This window comes from Rana temporaria, chromosome 3 (genome assembly GCF_905171775.1).
Source record: "Rana temporaria chromosome 3, aRanTem1.1, whole genome shotgun sequence".
NCBI classification, from domain to species: domain Eukaryota; kingdom Metazoa; phylum Chordata; class Amphibia; order Anura; family Ranidae; genus Rana; species Rana temporaria.
In genome coordinates, this window is record NC_053491.1 from 203,652,235 (window position 1) to 203,675,852 (window position 23,618).

Sequence of the window (23,618 nt, forward strand, 5' to 3'; positions counted from 1 at the left end):
GTGCCCCTTTACATCAGGTGCCCCATCACAGTGCCCCTTTACATCAGGTGCCCCATCACAGTGCCCCTTTACATCAGGTGCCCCATCACAGTGCCCCTTTACATCAGTTTCCCCATCACAGTGCCCCTTTACATCAGGTTCCCCATCACAGTGCCCCTTTACATCAGGTGCCCCATCACAGTGCCCCTTTACATCAGGTGCCCCATCACAGTGCCCCTTTACATCAGGTGCCCCATCACAGTGCCCCTTTACATCAGGTGCCCCATCACAGTGCCCCTTTACACAAATGTCCCCATCACAGTGCCCCTTTACACAAATGTCCCCATCACAGTGCCCCTTTACACAAATGTCCCCATCACAGTGCCCCTTTACACAAATGTCCCCATCACAGTGCCCCTTTACACAAATGTCCCCATCACAGTGCCCCTTTACACAAATGTCCCCATCACAGTGCCCCTTTACACAAATGTCCCCATCACAGTGCCCCTTTACACAAATGTCCCCATCACATCGCCCCTTTACATCAATGTCCCCATCACATCGCCCCTTTACATCAGGTGTTCCCATCAGTGTCCCTTAACATAAAATAAGGGTCACGCTGATGGGCACATTTTATGTTAAGGGGCACCCTGATGGGCACATTTTATGTAAAAAAAAAATATATATATATTTTTAACATTACATTCAGCCGAGTTGTCCTAATGACAATCGGATGCCCCCCCCCCCCCCCCCCCGTACATACCATATTTTCACCGCCGCTTCCGGGTATGTATTCTGCGGGACTGGACATTCCTATCTGATTTAAAAAAGAAAAAAACAGTGCAGCGCTAGTGAGTGATATTGTGCTCATATAAATTAATAATAAACAAAAAAAGTCATTCTGGAATAAACTGAAAATATAGCCAGAATAGGAAAAAACATAAAAATGCAGATGGATATATGAAGAAAAAGTCTTAAAAAGCCACGAAACAAAGTTCATATGACTCTATCCAGTAATTTTCCTTGTGAAAGAGAAGTGGATTGTGCAGACAATGTGAAAGACTCTTGATTGATGTGAGGTAAGCTGTCACCAATACACCCGTGAGGAAGGATAAGATTGCCTGCTTACCAGATGAAAAGACTGTTTTGCATCAGTCTAATAGGGCCTGTGGGAAGTCTGGTCTCCCAATACCTTAGCCGTCAAGATAACCACGGTATAGCTCAGCATACAATCCGAAGAGTCATAAACCAAAAAAAAGAGAAGAAGGACCTCTCATAGCGTATAACGTTTAAAAATAAAAGAGGGTTTAATAAAAATTGCACTTACAATTAGGCAATATAAATACAGCATGGATAGCAAAACGTCTCCGATCTCTTGTTCCGATGCTTCTCGCTACTCGGTCAGGAAAACACAGCCGGCGTTCAGGACGGAACGCGATGACGTCACGGCACCCTACGATCGTTTCGTCGCTAATGGACTTCAACGGGGGAGTAAGCCGGATGTTGACGTCAGCGCGCTAGGTGTTTAAATACCCACGGGTTCCATACTGGAAAACTCGGGGAGAGTCCTCATAGTGACTGAGGGCAAAATAATTGAGTAGCGAGAAATGGAAAAGTGTTCTAATCATGTTGTACATAACGTATCAGATTAAATAACGATATATATTAGTACAGAACGCGGGGGTGTTTAATAACTGGTAGCGGAGCATCGAATAATGAAAATAAGATCGGAGGTTAACAATATATGCAAAAAGATTGTATCATAAATTTGCATAATCATAAAAATCAATCTATATTTAATTAGAAAAGATCTATATCATAAAAATCATCTATATTTAATTAGAGAAGATCTATAAATTAATTTAAATTTTGATAATGATTATGATAATTAAAATTGGAATAAAAAATTAATAAAAATTTTTTTTTTTTTTTTTTTATTTTTTTTTTTTATTATGAATTATTTAAAAAGCAGTTTATATCCCAATCTACGTTAAGTCCGAACGGAATAAAAGATTTCATAGAAAAAATCCAGCGAGTTTCGAGCCTAGATATGGCCCGAACCATATTAGTACCACGCCAATGAGGACGAATGTTATCTATGGCAAAAAAACTTGTCCCCTTTAATTGTCTCCCATGGAATTTATCGTAATGTTTCGAGAGGTTATGTTTAGGGAACCCGCTTTTGATCCTGCCCACATGCTCACTAAGACGTATATGCAGTTCTCTCTTAGTACGGCCGATATATTGCTTGAGATTGGGATATAAACTGCTTTTTAAATAATTCATAAAAAAAAAAAAAAAAAATTTTTATTAATTAATTTTTTATTCCAATTTTAATTATCATAATCATTATCAAAATTTAAATTAATTTATAGATCTTCTCTAATTAAATATAGATGATTTTTATGATATAGATCTTTTCTAATTAAATATAGATTGATTTTTATGATTATGCAAATTTATGATACAATCTTTTTGCATATATTGTTAACCTCCGATCTTATTTTCATTATTCGATGCTCCGCTACCAGTTATTAAACACCCCCGCGTTCTGTACTAATATATATCGTTATTTAATCTGATACGTTATGTACAACATGATTAGAACACTTTTCCATTTCTCGCTACTCAATTATTTTGCCCTCAGTCACTATGAGGACTCTCCCCGAGTTTTCCAGTATGGAACCCGTGGGTATTTAAACACCTAGCGCGCTGACGTCAACATCCGGCTTACTCCCCCGTTGAAGTCCATTAGCGACGAAACGATCGTAGGGTGCCGTGACGTCATCGCGTTCCGTCCTGAACGCCGGCTGTGTTTTCCTGACCGAGTAGCGAGAAGCATCGGAACAAGAGATCGGAGACGTTTTGCTATCCATGCTGTATTTATATTGCCTAATTGTAAGTGCAATTTTTATTAAACCCTCTTTTATTTTTAAACGTTATACGCTATGAGAGGTCCTTCTTCTCTTTTTTTTGGTTTATGACTCTTCGGATTGTATGCTGAGCTATACCGTGGTTATCTTGACGGCTAAGGTATTAGGGCCTGTGGGAAGTCTGGTCTCCCATTAGACTGATGCAAAACAGTCTTTTCATCTGGTAAGCAGGCAATCTTATCCTTCCTCACGGGTGTATTGGTGACAGCTTACCTCACATCAATCAAGAGTCTTTCACATTGTCTGCACAATCCACTTCTCTTTCACAAGGAAAATTACTGGATAGAGTCATATGAACTTTGTTTCGTGGCTTTTTAAGACTTTTTCTTCATATATCCATCTGCATTTTTATGTTTTTTCCTATTCTGGCTATATTTTCAGTTTATTCCAGAATGACTTTTTTTGTTTATTATTAATTTATATGAGCACAATATCACTCACTAGCGCTGCACTGTTTTTTTCTTTTTTATGTTACCAAGTTGTTGTACACAATTTAGTGCTAGCAGCTATTTACATTTATAATTCAATATTTAATTTAGCGCAGCGTCAACCTTTTGGTTTTTGTTTATTCCTATCTGATTGACAGGCTTTCGACCGTCGCATAGAGCACATCACGAGTTGCCGAAAGAAGCCCAACGTCGGTGCGGCTCTATACGGCGCCTGCGCACAGACATTCGGCTTCTTCCGGCAACTCGTGACGCTTAGTATGCGACGGCCGGAAGCCTGTCAATCGGATAGGAACGCCAAGTCCCGCAGAAGACATACCTGGAAGCGGCGGTGAAAATAAGGTATGTACGGATAAAAAAAACAGCCGATTGTCATTAGGACAACTCGGCTGAATGTAATGTTAAAAATGTATTTTTTGGGTGAACCTCCACTTTAACATAACATTTACAGAGTGCCCCTTAACATACAATATGCCCATCTACACATTAAAAATATACCCATCAGCGTGCCCCTTAACATAAAAGTTTTGTTGTGCCCCTTAACATAAAATGTGCCCAGAGTGTCCCTTAATAACATAAAATGTGCCCAGAGTGTCCCTTAATAACATAAAATGTGCCCATACCTAGAATGCAGGGGCGGATGCTGCAAGATAAAAAGTCGGGAACGAGTAGCAGGGGGCGGGGCGCGCATTGGACGTCACGCCTCTACTTGCAAGGAGAGCCAGAAGACCCGGGAACCAGGAGCAGCAGGGGGCGGGGCACGCAAGTGTCGTGGAGAGACAGGCGTGGCCCCTACTCACATTGTGAGCAAGGAGTGGACTGTGGGGCTGGGGGAAGGAACGTGACGTCACGCCCCTACTCGCCGCCGTATGCTTGGGCTTTCAGGACCTGCGGTGAGGTGCAGGGGCCATGCGGAGGAAGGATACAGGCATACCCCACTTTTAAGTACACAATGGGACCAGAGCATGTATGTAAAATGAAAATGTACTTAAAGTGAAACAATACCTTTTTCACTTCTAGGGTGTATTGGGGATGTCAGGAGCTGTATTTGAGGTCTCAGGGGCTGTAGTGGGGGTGTCAGGGGCACACTGTAACAGGGCGGGCTATACTCTGGGAGCTTCAGCTCCTTCTACTGCGGCTGCAAAATGTCTGTACAGTACTTGTAAGGCACTTTACATACACTCGGGGGTATGTCCTTACTCGCGAGTGTATGTAAAGTGAGTGTACTTAAAGTGGGGTATGCCTGTACATGATAAATGCGGAAGCGAGCCCACTCGTTTACTGGTCAGTACAGTACTGCAGGGCAGGCGGCCATGCGGGGTGGATATTGTAGCCGCGAATCGGTCGATTTTTTTCACAATAATCGGCCGATGCCGATTTCACAAAAACGGCCAAATATCGGCCGACCGATATATCGGTCGACCTCTAGTTACTATGGTATACTGAAGTAGAATTACAAGCATTTCATAAGTGTCAGAGGCTTTTATTGACAATTATGTGAAGTTTATGCTAAGAGTCAATATTTGCAGTGTTGACCCATTTCAAGACCCCTGCAATTTGCCCTGGCATTCTATCAATCAACTTCTGGGACACATTTTCACTGATAGCAGCCCATTCTTGCATAATCAATGCTTGAAGTTTCAATGGGTCTAAGGTCTTGGGAGTTTCCTGGTCATGGACCCAAAATTTTTATGTTTTTTTGTTCACCAAGCTACTTTGTTCTCGCTTTTGCCCTATGGCAAGGTGCCAAGTCTGTTTTAACATGCATCCATTTTGTCCATGACTTGTGTCAGGGTGCAGGAAATGTAATGGCAAGGGGTTGCTTTGGACCTGATAAGTTGGGAGATTTGCCAAGAATAATGAACCAAAAAGGTTGCCACAGGATACTTTTTCATGCAAGTACATGGTACAACAGGCATGTATCGGGAATATGAAATGTACAGTCGACCTATTTTTTGTTAAATCGCATATAAGATGCTAGAATGCTGTCCATGATTGAGTGGATGCTACCATCACCAGATCCTAACTTTATTAAGCTGTTCTAGGAAGAATTTCATCTTTAAGATCAGAGGGAAATGCTCTTCAAGCCAGTCACATCTAGCTGAATAGCTACAAATTTGGCAGAAAATGGTCCCTAAATATCTAAGAACGGTTTGCTAAAATTCCAAAAGTCTGAAAATCAATAATTGCTGTAAGTTTCAGGTTCATACTGGGGCAGTGCGACTCGGCAAGGCTATCTGCAGACTTCAGAGGCGAAGTATTGAAGTCTATGGAAGTCGCCCCCAACGTAGTACAGGAACCTTTTTCTAAGTCGGAGCGACTTGAGTCGCTCCTATTACAACGGTTATATTGTACAGAATGGGGTGCAACTTGTCAGGTGGCTGCGTCACCTGACGAGTCACCCCCTGTGTGAACCGGGGATCTGACGATATGGTTCCGGCTATTGAGATGGTTCCTGTAAGGACTGCGCAGGCGCAATGCTTGCCGACGGAAATCTCCGAACCTCGGCCGGCATCCAGGGCGACGTGGAATTTGAGGAAAGTGGCCAGTCGGCATCGCTTCGCTCGGACGGTTCGCTCCGCTCGCTTGGCCTCCTGGCTCTTTTTTTTAACATCCTCCAATCCACTGGGATGTTAAGGAATGAGCCTGGATGCCAGCCGAGGTTCGGAGATTTCTGTCGGCAAGGATTGCGCCTGCGCAGTCCTTACAGGAACCATCTCATTGGGGGAACCTTAACGTCAATTCATCGCCTCTAAATGGAGGGTTGTTTGAATGTAAGCTACATAATGTATAAACAAGATATTGTCAGTGTCTGAACAATAATTTTTGATCAATTTAATGCCAACGTTGTGTATTAAAGTATCAACTAAAAGCAAAATAAAGATATCCTGCATTTTTTTGTGTGCACACAGCCAAGTTTTAAAAGTTTCACCTTAAGATAAAAAAAAGTTTTGTAGTGCAGCAGCCCCCCTTTTACTTGCCTGAATCTGATCGTTACAGGGATGAGCAGCGCCAGGCACTGTCTCGGGTCCTCATTGGCTGGATTTAAAGCGGCATGAGCATTGGCTCCCGCTGCTGTCAATCAAAGCCAGTGGCACAGGACCCTGGGTGCAGAGTCCTGCTGTCTGTCAATGGAGGAGCGAGGAGTGCCGGTGAGGGACCCCAGAAGAGTATCGGGGGGGCCCTCTGTGCAAGCACAGAGGAGGCAAGTATGACATGTTTGTGTGTAAAAACCTTTACAACGCCTTTAAGTTTCAAGTTGAATATTTCTCATTTAGTAATTTTGGTTGCGTAATATAAAATGACTTGTTTTTTTGTTTACGTTTTTTTTTTCAGTTATTGTTCAATGTATTATATGATGGCATGTTTTTATTTGTTTTTTAGGCTTGGTTATGTCTGCAATTACAGTCATAATCCTCGTTCTTTACTTTGTCATCAATACATTCTGGATTCAGCAACGTCCATGGTTGTCAGAGTGTACGCCCATTTATGTCCAATATTTTGTCAAGTTCTTTATTATTGGAGTCACAGTTTTGGTAGTAGCAGTTCCAGAAGGTCTTCCACTTGCAGTTACCATTTCACTGGCATATTCTGTCAAGGTATGTTCTCATAGTTTCTTTTACTGCTACTTGACAGTATGTCAAGAATGTTAAAATAATCCTTACCAGAGACCTTACTTCAAGGCTAAGTTCACATCTGAGTGGGTCTGCATGCCTTGTTTGCATGGGCACAGCAGCCCATTCATTTGAATAGACTGCTGTTCCAAAGTTTCCTGCAGGAAAAAGGTCTCTGCACCTTATTTAAAACCTGGCCGTGCTTTGGCACCATGCATTTCTATGTGCGGGAAACTGCACCACATTTTTCAGTGCAGTTTTCAGTTAATGGCACCCATGCATGTTTTCTAAAGTGGTGAGGATTTACATACACACCTGCACAAATGTAAATCTAGTAATAATATGGTGGGGATATTTTAAAATTAAGAGGCAAGGTGTATTGGTTTAACTGTGAACTTGTGTCCTGCATGTCAAGTGTTTTATTGCTTACAAATATTTTACAATGCTTTAAAAATATTTACAGTCATTCATCTTGGAATTTAAAAATAATGTATGCTATAATGAGATGTTGCTTTTGGAATGAGCAGAATAAAAAGTCGTATTATCGGCATTATTCTTGGTATTTTTAGCAGGGCTGTGGGTAGATGTTCCGACTCCTCAGTTTTTGTACTTCGACTCCTCTGTATTAATATGCGAATGTATTTTATACATTCCTTGAAGGAAAGAAAGGCAACATACATGTCATTACCACAGGAGTTTTTATAGCCTTAGCTGAATGACAGCAGTTTTTCCAATGGTTTACAGCTTCAGTCTTGAACTATTGACCCTCCCATTCCCTTCACTTATACAAGTGTCTCTAGTCCTGCAAAAAATATATTTACTTAATCCCTTATCAGTGAGAGGCTAGGTTACCCATGGGCGCTGCGTTCCCTGTAACAGCAGAACACAACACTATGGAAAGTATAAGTATTGCCGCTCCTAATTGTGCGTTGCGTGCCATATAGTGAAGCACATGAAAAGCATGCTTCTTCACGGTCACTTAACGTGTTCGTTTTGCGGTTACGTGAGGCACTGCATGCATTGGTCTTTATTCTTACAGTAGAGAAATCATCAATTATAACTTTTTGTGAATTGGGACATAAAAACTTAATTTTTTTAATGCCAATCTAAATTTAGTAGGAGTCTGAGCACTGTTTTGCCGACTCCGACTCCAGGTACCCAAAATCTCTCCGACTCGGACTCCACAGCACTGATTTTTAGTGTTCCCTTTATTTTATTACTCTTCCTCTAGTTGTGATAACTGTTGCCTTCCTCAGAATTCTGTCTAATCTGAGGTAGCGCTGAAACAATATATGCAGGCAGTTTTTCTCAGATACTTTGCATCCAGGAATATCTTATATGCAGAAGAATTAGGCAAACTGTATATGATATTTGCAGTGGTCAGAGGGAATATTTCCTACCTCACTGAATTCCAGGATTATTGCTAACTATGCTTAAGCCTGCTCCCATCCTCCCTCTAACAGGATAGTTGGAATATAACTTGGAGGACTATATAATTAAAAGTCAGCAGCTACAGTTTTTGTAGCGGCTGACTTTTAAATTTTTCTAAAAGTGACAGAAGAACAGCTTTAATTAACAACATATGGAAGGGTTTGTGTGCTAAAAGCCCTATTCTTGGAAAATGCTTTATCATGCAGACAGTTTTTTTTAAAGTAAATTCTTCCTGAGAAGGGCATAGGGGGTGCCATTACCAAATTTCCTTCTGAAGTTGTTATAGTTGTCTGCCTAGTACACTGACCAACTGGGGGCGCAGTAGGGTTTGAGTCAATGACCTGGAGCAAGTATGTGTATCTAAGCTTGATATTCTTATTGCATGTTTGTTTTTGCTAAGGGGCATAAAGTATTAAAGACGGGGGTAAGCATGACAGAAATATTTGGTCAAAATCACTTGTTACAAAGGCATATGTAACACGCTGATTATTTTAACCCTTCAGTGTGTCATTAACAAGATTAAAGAAAACCCTTCCTTTTCATTCTAGCGTGCTTGTCTTGTATTGCAAATTTTATAGGCTTGAAAACGTGATCATACTGTATGATGAAATGTTTGATAAATTAGAAAAAAAAGTAAAAATATTTTAGGTTTCTTGTATGTACACTGACATATTTTCCTTTTGTATATCTAGAAAATGATGAAAGATAATAACTTGGTTCGGCATCTGGATGCTTGTGAAACCATGGGAAATGCCACTGCAATCTGCTCAGATAAAACTGGAACATTAACTATGAACAGAATGACTGTTGTTCAAGCTTTTCTAAATGATAAACATTACAGAAAGATTCCCGACGCAGAGTCTTTACCTGAAAATTTGCTGAACCTCCTTATCACAGGGATTTCAGTCAACTGTGCTTACACGTCCAAAATTTTGGTAAGTTTCTCACTGTTCACACACTTGTTTGCAGTTTTAGGTTTTCTTGATACATTTTGCCTTTTTACTGCCGATACTAGTTTTTCCTTTTCTTGAAGGTGGCAAATCTTTAATATATTTCCTACAACTGCACAGTCTGACAAATTAACTTTTTTTTTTTTTTTTTATCTTTAACCACTTCCCGTCCGGTCAATAGCATATTGACGTCGGGAAGTGGCTCTGTTATCCTGACTGGATGTCTATTGACGTGCAGCAGGATAACTTGCCAGCGCGCGTGACATGTTAGCCTGACACCCCACATCTCTGATCTGACTGATCATCGCGTGAACCAGGAAGTGCCGCTAAATGTGATTTCCCGGTTTGCGCTGACAGGGAGAGCCGATCAGCGGCTCTCCCTGTCAGAGGGGGGGTTTGTGCTGATAATGGCACATTGATTATCCGCACAGCCCCCTCGGATGTGCCCATCAGCAGCTAAAAAGTGCCCATAAGTGGTGAGGCAGTGACCCATAAGTTTGCTAGTGCCCATAAAGGTGCCAATCGTGATCATACCAGTGCTAATTAGAGCCCACCACAGAGCCAGTCAGTGCCCATCACAGTGCCAATCAGTGCCCAGCAGTCAAACCTAACCAATTTAAATAAATATATTCTATCTCTGCCTTTTCAACACAGATGAACCCTTAAAATAACTTTCTGGTCTCGGAGGAACCAGATATTTACTAATATCTAGAACTCTTGATAGTTTAGTGTGATGGTCAGTGGGAAGAATTACACTTGGATACCTAAAAATATCAGTGGTGACAGTGGGAGCTTACCTGAGAGGCAGAAATTATTCACTGCACAAGGAACCCTTAACCTGTGGAGAAACCCTGTTCCATACACAACCAATGCTAACAAATTCTACAATCTTTCAGTGTAATGTAGTCATACAAAAAAAAATTACCTTGAAAATGACTCCAGGTAAAAAATCCAGTGCTGCATCTGTTCTGGTCTCCAAATTCAAATGTGCTCCAAATTTTATCCACCACCACTTTCTTCAAAAAAGGGGCACTCTCCAGCATGCGTATGATGAAGTCATGGGATGAGATGTTTTCAAACTGCTTATGGTTTCTACCCTGAGTGTAGATGAGCCTGCTATTAAGAAAAAAAATGTATTTTCTGAAACTGAGGTAATGTTGGGGGGGGGGGGGGGGGGGTATATTCATGCATAGTTGTAGGCTTTTGATGGCCTTTTGATTTTCTGAGAGCCATTCTTTCTGCGCTTTGATTTCTTTTTTTCTTTTTCTTAGACTCCTGAAAAAGAAGGTGGCCTACCACGCCATGTTGGTAACAAAACTGAATGTTCCTTGCTGGGATTTCTTTTGGATCTAAAACGTGACTACCAAGATGTACGGAATGAGATCCCGGAGGAAACCCTTTTTAAAGTGTACACTTTTAATTCTAGCAGAAAGTCTATGAGCACAGTGTTGAAAAACAATGATGGTAGTTATCGAATGTTCAGCAAGGGTGCCTCAGAGATCCTCCTTAAAAAGTAAGTATTTTTTTCGCAAAGAACTTGAATTGTGCATTTTTTTTTTTTTTTTTTTCATTTAATTAAGTCTTTCTATATTCTAAAAGTTGTGCAGATTTGAAATCTTTTGGACTTAAAAATTCAAATTTACCCTTTTACGTACATCAGGTTAGGACCTTTAAGTCCTAACCCAATAAACCTAGCAATGGATTTGTTTCTCGGATTTGGAATTTTAGATTTGTGTGCAGTGCTTTGTCAGTTTTTGGGTATTTGTATAAATATTGTATAATTTTATGAAAATGGTACTAGCTTAAAAGAAACAAAGTTTTTAACCATTTTTACAGTATTAGATTATTTTTTTAAAGCGGTTTGTACGGTTTCAAATAAAACTTATGTTGAACATCCTATTTACTACTAATTGACACAATACCATATGTCAGGTTGTACGTCATTCAAAATAATCAACAATGTGTGGAATGCATCATGACAATCCATCATTGCTAAAGAAGTGCAGGTCTTGCAAAAAAAAACTAAAACATTTATACTCTCCTATGACCACTGATCACTCTGTTCTTGGTCTCTGTCACCTACTCTCTGCTCTAGTGCTCACTGGAGCGCCTGACTGTGAAGGGGGTGGGAATGGCTGGCTCAGGTTGGCGTGGTGTGCGGAGAGGCAGGGCCAGCTGCCGATCAGTAATCTGGGTGGATCCCGATAAGTTGGGATCCCTGCAAAGCCTGCACCAGCTGTTGCCATCCGCTGGTGGCGGGCTTTAGCTTTGGCCATAATTCTCCCTTTTAACCACTTCCCGACTGCCTACTGCAGATGTATTGCGGCAGGTCCGCGCTATTGCATTTTTAAAATTGTCGCCTTTTTTTTATAACAATAGCGCTTGCAAACCGCTCCAGCTCCAAGAAAAGCTAGAAATGCAGGGAAGCTAGTGTGAATGAGACCTTAAAGACTTTCACGAGATACATTATATATATATATATATATATATTTAAGGTCTCATTCACACTAGCTTCCCTGCATTTCTAGCTTTCCTTGGAGCTGGAGCAGTTTGCAGGCGCTATTGTGCTAAAAATAGTGTCTGCAAACCGACCCTAAACAGCCACTGCTGTGTCTCCAGTGTGAAAGCCCGAGGACTTTCACACTGAAGCGATGCACTAGCAGGACAGTAAAGAGTCCTGCTAGCCTCATCTTTGGAGCGGTGTGCATACGGCTCCCGCCCATCGAAATCAATGGGACACCGCGGCTATGCGCCTTTGCGGGGGTGTTTCAACCCTTTCTCGGCCGCTAGCAGGGGGGCAAAACCGCCCCGCTAGCAGCCGAATAGCGCTGTGAAATTGGTGCTAAAAATAGCGGCGCTGATGCCCCTCCCGCCCCAGTGTGAAAGGGGCCTAAATGCAGAAGTATAAACTTTTATACCTCCCTTGAATTTTTTCTGCTTAGTTTTACCACAATCTGTATCATTCTCTCTCTAAGGTTGGAGGATGACATTACTATCATTTAAAGCAGGGGTGGGGAACCTTTTTTCTGCCAAGGGCCATTTGGATTTTTGTAACATCATTCGGGGGCCGTACAAAATGATCAACTTAAAAATGAGCCTGCTATAGCGGGGATTAAACGTGTGTCCCCCCTGCATCACTGGACCCCTTTACATTACACAGCACCCTGCATCACTGGACCCCTTTACATTACACAGCACCCTGCATCTCTGGGCCCCTTTACATTACACAGCACCTTGCACCTCTGGACCCCTTTACATTACACAGCACCCTGCATCATTGGACCCCTTTACATTACACAGCACCCTGCATCACTGGACCCCTTTACATTACACAGCACCTTGCACCTCTGGACCCCTTTACATTACACAGCACCCTGCATCACTGGACCCTTTACATTACACAGCACCATGCATCACTGGACCCCTTTACATTACACAGCACCCTGCATCACTGGACCCCTTTATATTACACAGCACCCTGCATCACTGGACCCCTTTACATTACACAGCACCCTGTACCTCTGGACCCTTTACATTACACAGCACCCTGCATCACTGGACCCCTTTATATTACACAGCACCCTGCATCACTGGACCCCTTTACATTACACAGCACCCTGCATCACTGGACCCCTTTACATTACACAGCACCCTGCATCACTGGACCCCTTTACATTACACAGCACCTTGCACTGTGCAGGACATTAATACATGAGTTACCATGACCATTGACCAGTGCAGGACATTTACCTAGGGTTGCCACCTGTACGGGATTGACCCGGACAGTACGGGGTTTGAATCATGTGTCCGGGTCTCCTTCCGCCTTCTACCCGGACACATGATTCAAACTGTACTGTGGCTTAGCTGGTGGAGGAACACTAGTAGTTAAAGTTGGTAGGGGAAAGTTCTTATCCTTATACAGCAGTTCGGACAATTTAATCTGAGCCCCAATGTCCTCTTCTATACAGATACACTGAGTAATGTAATTGCCGGGATCAGCAGCACAAGGATTACTCTGCAGGGACTATTTGATGGTTTTCGGGCTCAGGCGGAGTAATCCTTGTGCAGAGGTTCTCGGCAATTACATTACTCAGCCAGGGTATCTGTATAGAAGAGGAGGTGGGGAGATTAGATTGTCGGGACTCAGAACTGCTGAATAAAGATAAGAACTTTCCCCTAATGACATTGTGATTTTTTTTTTAATATGCAGCATGGGGGGAGGGGGTAAATGTCCTGCACTGGTCATGGTAACTCACAGTGCAGGACATTAATACATGAGTCACTATGACCAGTGCAACTGTGTAGGTAGGACATTTACCCCCTCCCCCCACCGCCATGCTGAATATTAAAAAAATCACAGACAGTCATCACAGTTAATAATCTTCAGACTGCATACAGAATGATGCAGTCTGAGGATTATTAACTTTGATGACGGTCTGTGATTTTTTTAATATGCAGCATAGCGGCGGGGGAGGGGGGTAAATGTCCTGCACAGTGCACAGGACATTAATACATAAGTTACCATGACCAGTGCAGGACATTTACCCCCCCCCCCCCACATGATGCATATTAAAAAGATTATATTCATCATATTTACATTTAATAATTTTCAAATTGAATCATTGATGCAATTTGAAAATTATTAAATGTAAATATGATGAATATGATCTTTTTAATATGCAGCATGTGGGGGGGGGGGTAAATGTCCTGCACTGGTCATGGTAACTTATGTATTAATGTCCTGTGCACTGTGCAGGACATTTACCCCCCTCCCCCCGCCGCTATGCTGCATATTAAAAAAATACACCGTATTTCATTAATGCGGTCAGCATATTTATGGCTGCCTTACTTGTTGCTGGAAATGGTTCCTCGTCGGTGGCGCTGGCTAGTGCCATCCCAGCCAGCCATGAATGTAATCCCCGCCCGCCGTGAGTGACGTCACGCCGCCGCCGACGGGCGGGGCTGTAAGCCTAGGAGAGCAGCTCATCAGCTGCAGTGCAATGGCTGGAGGCTGGAGCCGGCTAACAGGGGCGTGCGGAGTAAATGCTATTGGCTGGAGCCGGCTAACAGGGGCGGGCCGCAGGAGCAGAGTAAATGTATTGCTAAACACACGGACAATGAATGAATGATCGCCATGATCATTCATTCATTGTCAGTGTGTTTAGCAATACATTTACTCCGCTCCATAGTGACAATCGGCGGCGCTTTTTTTTCTGATCGCATGGGGGGCCGCATGGAATGATTTTGCGGGCCGCAAGCGGCCCGCGGGCCGCAGGTTCCCCACCCCTGATTTAAAGGGTGTAATACATGTAGAATATGTACAAGCATATGAATAGAATATGTACATAACACACGCATACTAAAGTTATTGCATGCCAGTAGCTTTTGTTGGATGATTGTCAAAGTCAAAACTCACATTTTGGAAAAGCTTCCATCTAACTTTTCTTAACTCATAACTGTAAATCACAATTTTGATTCTTAAATCTAACATTCTATGGGTTATGGCAGTGGTCTCCAACCTTTTTGGCACCAAGGACCGGTTTGTGGAAGAATATTTTTCCAAGGCCGGTAGGAGGAATCGCAATGTGTTGCGTTAGCGGTTAGTGCGGGAACCCTGCAAATCCATTGCGGGTTCCCGCATCACATGTTTTGTGGCAGTTCACATTGCCCTATGCAAACTGCTGGGAGTGTCATTTAAAAGTTAACACCCCCAAATCAATTTGCATATCGCAGTGTGATCTGCAAACTCGGACAGGAATCGGATCGCATGGGTGTGAACACCCATGCGATCCGTTTCTGCTACGAAAAAAAAGGGTCCTGTGCGAGTTTGATGTGAATTCAGCCATACAATTTTTATGGCTGAAATCGCATCGCACAGAGATCGCATGTGATGTGCAGTGCGGTGCAAATCGCATCCGAACTCTGACATTGGTGCAGTGTGAACCGGCCCTAAATGTCCCAGTGTAAAAATATTATTAAATGTCACAGTATAAAAAAGATGAAATGTCCCAGTATAAAAAAAAATTATGAAATGTCCCAGTATAAAAAATAATATAAAAATGTCCCAGTATAAAACAATATGCATGTCCCTCCGCAGTGCCCACTGTACTTAGTCTCAGGGCGGGAATTTGAGGGGAGCCGTTCGCTTGCGGGAATGCATAGAGGGGGAGGGCGGAGAGATGACGTAATTCTCTTTCTGCCCTCATCGGGCGGCTGCGACGCTGTGTAGCGTAGCCTTGCAGCCCCATATGTTAGGGCGGGACAGCGGCTCGGGCAGCTTGTATTATGTCCGCTCCCTGATTGGCCAGGAGGATCAGTGTAACAATAGCGAATTTTCATTCACTATTGTCACACAATGGGCGGCCTCGGAGGGCAATGCTCTGCGCCTCGGCCGCCACAGTAAAATTATTTAAAGTTCCTCGGGCGGCCCGGTAACGTTTGATCCACGTACCGGTCTGGGGGTTGGGGAACACTGGGTTATGGTAATGTGTGGGGAAGAAAATGGCAAAAAATTACTGATATCTGTAATTTGCCTCTTGGTACATACAGTAGATTGTGGGTCCTTTTTGTATGGCTGTGGCCATTGTTGGATTACCCATATTTTGTAGTTCTGCCTTTAGCACACAATATAGCTTGGCTTTACATGCTGTTTGTTAAACAAAATTGCTTTCCTTCAAAGCTATTTCCTCAGTAATTTAATTTATTTTTTATTTCAGTGATCTAAATTAGTCCATAACAGGTTTGTCAATTCTTTGCTTGAAGGACAACACGTCAGTGCTTCTCTGTATGGCATTATGGATGAGCTGTTAAACATTTGTTTTACCATTACTCCTGTCTAGTAACTTGTATTGTTGTATCGTTTGTACTTGGCAGTCTAGTTTTTTTTGTATCTTTTTTTGCACTTTGCTGCGACTGGGCAATATATAATATATACAGTACAGATTTTATACATCTATATGCTGCTGGAAACTTTAGATCTTTGCAGTGGAGGATATGTATTTTATTTTTTAAAGTAGTAGAACATTCGTGTATGTTAAATACTTTTTAGCAGCTGCTAAATGTTGGGGGAGAATGTGTGACCCTGAAATTCTATCTTTCTCCTTTTGATCGCGTAGTGGTGATTATCCAAGAGTGAAACGCATGCAATGGATAATGTACCTTTAAGTATGTGATACACTGCCTTTGTGGTTATTGACCTATCATATGACTGATGAAAGCACTTCTTCCGTCGTGCACTTTTACATTTGTGGTAATTGGTTTACCCCTTTTCAACCTTCTCTTCCTGTCATTATCTTTTCAAAGTCACCTGGCAGTCCCAGGCAGTAAAAATAGGTTTCAGGAGTTCCCTGGGAGGCCACAGGACCGAAAAGCAATTCTGTATAAAGGCAAGCTGTAGCTGGGTATGTCAATCTTTACAGCCTGACAATCTGTGTGCTGTACTCCAGTAGTGTGCACATTGCAGCAGCAGATTAGCTCAAATCAATCAGTTGTGTAGTTTTATTGCGTTTCTGCTTGATGGATTACTTCCTAAACTTTCTGGTTAGGCCAACAAGAGCCATTGAGCAAGTTGACCCTAAATTTCAGTATCTATACCTTTTTTCTGTAAATGTAGCTATGAGGGCGGTAAAGCTTGCCTAAATCACTTAAAGTGGAGGTTCACCCAAAAACTCAATTTTTAACATTAGATTGAGGCTCATTTTGAGCAGCAGAATCGGGTGTTTTTTTTTTTTAAATCGAAGCAGTACTTACCGTTTTAGAGAGCGATGTTGTCCGCCGCCTACGGGTATGGGCTGCGGGACTGGGCGTTCCTATTTGATTGACAGTCTTCCGACGGTCGCATCCAGCGCGTCACGATTTTCCGAAAGTAGCCGAACGTCGGTGCGCAGGTGCCGTATAGAGCCGCACCGACGTTCTGCTTCTTTCGGATACTCGTGACGCGATGTATGCGACCGTCGGAAGCCTGTCAATCAAATGGGAACGCCCAGTCCCGAAGACCATACCTAGTATGGCTAGTAGCTCAGGACTTGAAATTCTGAGCCCTGCCTTAGTATATAGGTGGGCAGGTTTTGGAAGCTGCAGCGGAGTTGTGAATGTTGGGTTAGCCCAGTGTTTCTCAATTCCAGTCCTCAGGCCCCCCCAACAGGTCAGGTTTTCAGGATTTCCCTCAGATGAAAAGGCTGTGGTGATTACTAAGGCAGTGAAACTGATCAAATCACCTGTGCAAAATAATGGAAATCCTGAAAACCTGACCTGTTGGGGGGGCCTGAGGACTGGAATTGAGAAACACTGGGTTAGCCATACATGGAATATATATCGCCCGGACAACAAGGCTAATGCTTTTAAGATGTCCACCACTTCCTTCCATTCCCCCAGTGAGATGGATCAGCCAGCATGCATGGGGATTTCCCAACAAGGTATAACGCTTCTGTGACCATTAAAGCAGGGTTGACACTATGTGCGGACGCGGGGCACAGCAGGGGGGGCCATTGCCATTCACCATTTTCAGGTCTACATTTTTGGCTGAATTCGGACCTGAAACTGAGCCAAAGACGCACAGGACTCTTCTGGACCGTGACCGTTCTGGAGATCTGTGAAACGGCTCCATTGAGAGCCGGTCAACCCCATCCAATTCACAAGTGTGAACCCAGCCTTACAGGTTCTTTAGTCAGGAGGTTAACCACCCAAAGATTGGGCCATTTACAATCATCCTCCTTGTGTAAATGCGGAGTATTGGAAATCAGGTTGAATTGGATTTACTTTGTGTGGGTGAAAGTAGAATTTATGCTCATATATACAAGCTGATTGCAAAGCAGATGGTAAAATTGCATGTGAATAGCCATTACTTAGTTTTCTGTTTTAAAGCGATTTAAATCGCTTAAAAAAATTGTTTAAAAAAAACCCCTCTATACTTGCCTGCTCTGTGCAATGGAATTTCAGAGCTGCCCTGAACCGCCTCTTCTCGGGTCCCCTACCCGAGGCCCCTGGCTCCTCCTCTGTCATCTGTCCAATGCCCCCACGGCAAGCCGCTTCACATAAAGTCACTTGGCCCTGCTGTTCACTCCCTCGTCACTGGAGTTGATTGACGGCAGCGAGAGCCAATGCCTCCTGCTGCTATGAATCTGCAAATAGAGGGGGAGACGGCGGAGAAAGCCACAGCTCTTGTGCATGTTGCTGAATTGGACTGGGTTCAAGAAAGAATAAGAGGGGGACTCCTGCAGAACTGAAGGTTTTTTACCTTGATGAATATAATGCATTAACCCCTTAAGGACTGCTGCACAACTATATACTAGGGTTGTCCCGATACCACTTTTTTAGGACTGAGTACAAGTACCGATACTTTTTTTTCAAGTACTCGCCGATACCGAATACGATACTTTTTTTTTTAAATGTGTCCCCAAATGCAGCCATGTCCCCCCCCCATATGCAGCCATGTCCCCCCCCATATGCAGCCATGTCCCCCCCCCATATGCAGCCATGTCCCCCCCCCATATGCAGCCATGTCCCCCCCCCATATGCAGCCATGTCCCCCCCCCCATATGCAGCCATGTCCCCCCCCCCATATGCAGCCATGTCCCCCCCCATATGCAGCCATGTCCCCCCCCATATGCAGCCATGTCCCCCCCCCCCATATGCAGCCATGTCCCCCTCCCATATGCAGCCATGTCCCCCTCCCATATGCAGCCATGTCCCCCCCCTCCCATATGCAGCCATGTCCCCCTCCCATATGCAGCCATGTCCCCCCCCTCCCATATGCAGCCATGTCCCCCCCCTCCCATATGCAGCCATGTCCCCCCCATATGCAGCCATGTCCCCCCCCATATGCAGCCATGTCCCCCCCCATATGCAGCCATGTCCCCCCCCCATATGCAGCCATGTCCCCCCCCATATGCAGCCATGTCCCCCCCCCCATATGCAGCCATGTCCCCCCCCCATATGCAGCCATGTCCCCCCCCCATATGCAGCCATGTCCCCCCCCATATGCAGCCATGTCCCCCCCCCATATGCAGCCATGTCCCCCCCCCCATATGCAGCCATGTCCCCCCCATATGCAGCCATGTCCCCCCATATGCAGCCATGTCCCCCCATATGCAGCCATGTCCCCCCCATATGCAGCCATGTCCCCCCCATATGCAGCCATGTCCCCCCCATATGCAGCCATGTCCCCCCCATATGCAGCCATGTCCCCCCCATATGCAGCCATGTCCCCCCCATATGCAGCCATGTCCCCCCCATATGCAGCCATGGCCCCCCCATATGCAGCCATGTCCCCCCCATATGCAGCCATGTCCCCCCCATATGCAGCCATGTCCCCCCCATATGCAGCCATGTCCCCCCCATATGCAGCCATGTCCCCCCCACATGCAGCCATGTCCCCCCCCCCACATGCAGCCATGTCCCCCCCCCCCACACATGCAGCCATGTCCCCCCCCCCCCACACATGCAGCCATCCCCCCCCCCCCCCCACATGCAGCCATGTCCCCCCCCATATCCAGCCATATCACCCCCCCCCATATCCAGCCATGTCACCCCCCCCATATCCAGCCATGTCTCCCCCCCCCATATCCAGCCATGTCTCCCCCCCCCCCCCATATCCAGCCATGTCTCCCCCCCCCCCCATGTCCCCCTTACCTCCATCCCGCCGCATCCCCGCTGCCGCCGACTAGTTAATACGCGCGGGGAACATTACAGCTTTCATTTGAATAGCTGTAATGATTCGCGCCGTGCTGCGTATAGACACTCCCCCCTTGCTCGGGATTGGACAGTTCACCCGAGCAAAGGGGAGGGTCTATACGCGGCGCGAATCATTACAGCTATTCAAATGAAAACTGTAATGTTGCGTGCCCGAACAACGGGTATCTATCTCTCCCAGACGGCAGTCCTGTAAACTATAATGGTGGCCTCTGCGGCAGATTCGCAGCGAGATCGTTATCGGCGGCGGGAGAGGCCCCCTCTACTTCTTACCGGAGCCGTCGGTAGCGGCGGAGGTGATCGAGTCCTATCCGTGGTTGGGTATGGATACAAGGAAGGGCAAGAGGGCCTACCATACAGGGAGTGCAGAATTATTAGGCAAATGAGTATTTTGACCACATCATCCTCTTTAGGCATGTTGTCTTACTCCAAGCTGTATAGGCTCGAAAGCCTACTACCAATTAAGCATATTAGGTGATGTGCATCTCTGTAATGAGAAGGGGTGTGGTCTAATGACATCAACACCCTATATCAGGTGTGCATAATTATTAGGCAACTTCCTTTCCTTTGGCAAAATGGGTCAAAAGAAGGACTTGACAGACTCTGAAAAGTCAAAAATAGTGAGATATCTTGCAGAGGGATGCAGCACTCTTAAAATTGCAAAGCTTCTGAAGCGTGATCATCGAACAATCAAGCGTTTCATTCAAAATAGTCAACAGGGTCGCAAGAAGCGTGTGGAAAAACCAAGGCGCAAAATAACTGCCCATGAACTGAGAAAAGTCAAGCGTGCAGCTGCCAAGATGCCACTTGCCACCAGTTTGGCCATATTTCAGAGCTGCAACATCACTGGAGTGCCCAAAAGCACAAGGTGTGCAATACTCAGAGACATGGCCAAGGTAAGAAAGGCTGAAAGACGACCACTGAACAAGACACACAAGCTGAAACGTCAAGACTGGGCCAAGAAATATCTCAAGACTGATTTTTTTCTAAGGTTTTATGGACTGATGAAATGAGAGTGAGTCTTGATGGGCCAGATGGATGGGCCCGTGGCTGGATTGGTAAAGGGCAGAGAGCTCCAGTCCGACTCAGACGCCAGCAAGGTGGAGGTGGAGTACTGGTTTGGGCTGGTATCATCAAAGATGAGATTGTGGGGCCTTTTCGGGTTGAGGATGGAGTCAAGCTCAACTCCCAGTCCTACTGCCAGTTTCTGGAAGACACCTTCTTCAAGCAGTGGTACAGGAAGAAGTCTGCATCCTTCAAGAAAAACATGATTTTCATGCAGGACAATGCTCCATCACACGCGTCCAAGTACTCCACAGCGTAGCTGGCAAGAAAGGGTATAAAAGAAGAAAAACGAATGACATGGCCTCCTTGTTCACCTGATCTGAACCCCATTGAGAACCTGTGGTCCATCATCAAATGTGAGATTTACAAGGAGGGAAAACAGTACACCTCTCTGAACAGTGTCTGGGAGGCTGTGGTTGCTGCTGCACGCAATGTTGATGGTGAACAGATCAAAACACTGACATAATCCATGAATGGCAGGCTTTTGAGTGTCCTTGCAAAGAAATGTTGAGATGTTATATTGGTTTCACTGGTAAAAATAAATAATTGAAATGGGTATATATTTTTTTTTTGTTAAGTTGCCTAATAATTCTGCACAGTAATAGTCACCTGCACACACAGATATCCCCCTAAAATAGCTAACACTAAAAACAAACTAAAAACTACTTCCAAAAATATTCAGCTTTGATATTAATGAGTTTTTTTGATTCATTGAGAACATGGTTGTTCAATAATAAAATTAATCCTCAAAAATACAACTTGCCTAATAATTCTGCACTCCCTGTAGGGTGGAGCTGATGACAAAACGTCACTTCCGCCCATACGTCAAAGGGCCATTGTATTTTTTTGGGCATTTTTTTTCCCAATGACAACTGTTTTTTTTTTTTTTTTTTTTTTTTTTTCCATATTGCATTTTAGTCTAAATATGAGATCTGGGGTCTTTTTGACCCCAGATCTCATATTTAAGAGGGCCTGTCATGCTTTTTTCTATTACAAGGGATGTTTAGAATTTTTTTTAAATGTCGCCTATGGAGTTTTTTTTTTTTTTATTATTTATTACAGGGAAACGGCCACACGGCCCGACATAGTACAGAGTAATGCATGTGACAAAGTATTAGCACAATCAAAGATTCTGATCATCGGCATAATATCCAGACAAAACTACAGCAACATTTCCTGATATAGCCCTGAGGTGTTGCGTGTGCCCTAGGTAGTTGTCCGGGCTGTTCCATTATATTAGTGATGCGCTGGAGGCAAAGCAGCCACCACTGTCTTGCATAAAGTTACCTGTGTGTTGGAGTGTGGTGAGATTTAATGTCTGGGCCAGTGTGTCCGACCCCCTTCTTTTTCTATTTAACAAGGAAATCCCCTATTATGGGGATAAGAAATAATTGTAAGAGACAGATGGAATATAGAAAAGTTTTAGGAAAAGCGATCAAGTAATGGAGGGTGGGAGAAGGTGCGGGGGTACTGGACCCCTTCGCGGCAATCGCCATTGGGGCTCATCTGTAACATGGGCGAGGAAAACTACACCCATCATTCCCAGCCATCTGGGGGAGGGAACCAATACAGGAGGGTGGGCCATCACGCATCAGCCCCTCAGAGCCTGACCCTCCACTGACAATATGAAAATGTTCCACAGCTGCCAGGTTGTGGAGTACGTTTCCTGTCTATTGCGTGACGATAGGACAAGGTCCTCCATGTGTTTTATCTCCTCCACCCTCGTGAGCCAAGAGGCTATGGATGGTGGGTGTGTGTCCTTCCAGTGGAGTGGAATACAGGCTTTGGCTGCATCCAATAGGTGCCTAACCACAGACTTCTTGTACGCCTTTTGCGGAATGTCAGTCGCATGTAGGAGAAATAATGTGGGGTCATCTGGTATAGTGTGTTCCGTAAACCTCTGGGCTACATCTCTCACCACCCGCCAGAAGCATTCCAGAGGGGCAGAACCAGACAATCCGGGTCGTGTTGCCCATCAGGGGGTGACATGTCGTTTCGGCCGATAGGAGTGAGTAGCGGGGGTCGTGCTTTGGTCTTGCTCCAGCTGCGTCCAGCTTGGTCTGTAGGTGTCGGCACCAGTCTATGAGCCTCCCTATATGAACTGTCTGGTGGTAATTGCAAAGGTCCGGTAATGCAAGGCCGCCGCATTGTTTGGGTAGGACCAGCAGTTTGTGTGAGAGTCTCAGTCTCTTTTTGGCCCATATGTATTCGATAAAGGTGGATTGAACATGCTTAAAATAGGATGTAGGCATGTGTATAGGCAACGCTTGCCTAAGGTATAGGAATTTCGGTAAAATCACAATTTTTTGGATGTTACAGCGTCCTATCCAAGAGTGGAGCCCCGTATGCCATTGGTTTAGTAATGTTCTAACAGTTTTCAATAGGGGTGGGAAGTTGAGATCGTATAGCCACGAGAATGTCTGGGGAATGTGAGTGCCTAAATATTTTAGGGCAGTTGCCGTCCACTTCAAGTGAAAGCTGGATTGTAGGAGGCATGTAACCGAATAATTC

General features: G+C 44.3%; 1 protein-coding gene across 4 annotated transcripts in view; it reads left to right on the forward strand.

Moving 5' to 3' along the window:
• Window positions 1-23,618, forward strand: part of ATP2B1 (ATPase plasma membrane Ca2+ transporting 1) — a 236,509-nt gene that overhangs the window by 150,935 nt on the left and 61,956 nt on the right. For all 4 annotated transcript variants that reach the window (XM_040344148.1, XM_040344149.1, XM_040344150.1 and 1 more), the window contains 3 exons: window positions 6,743-6,957; window positions 9,096-9,338; window positions 10,625-10,866. In XM_040344148.1, coding sequence (XP_040200082.1) covers window positions 6,743-6,957; window positions 9,096-9,338; window positions 10,625-10,866 — 700 coding nt within the window. The remainder of the gene's footprint in view (window positions 1-6,742; window positions 6,958-9,095; window positions 9,339-10,624; window positions 10,867-23,618) is intronic.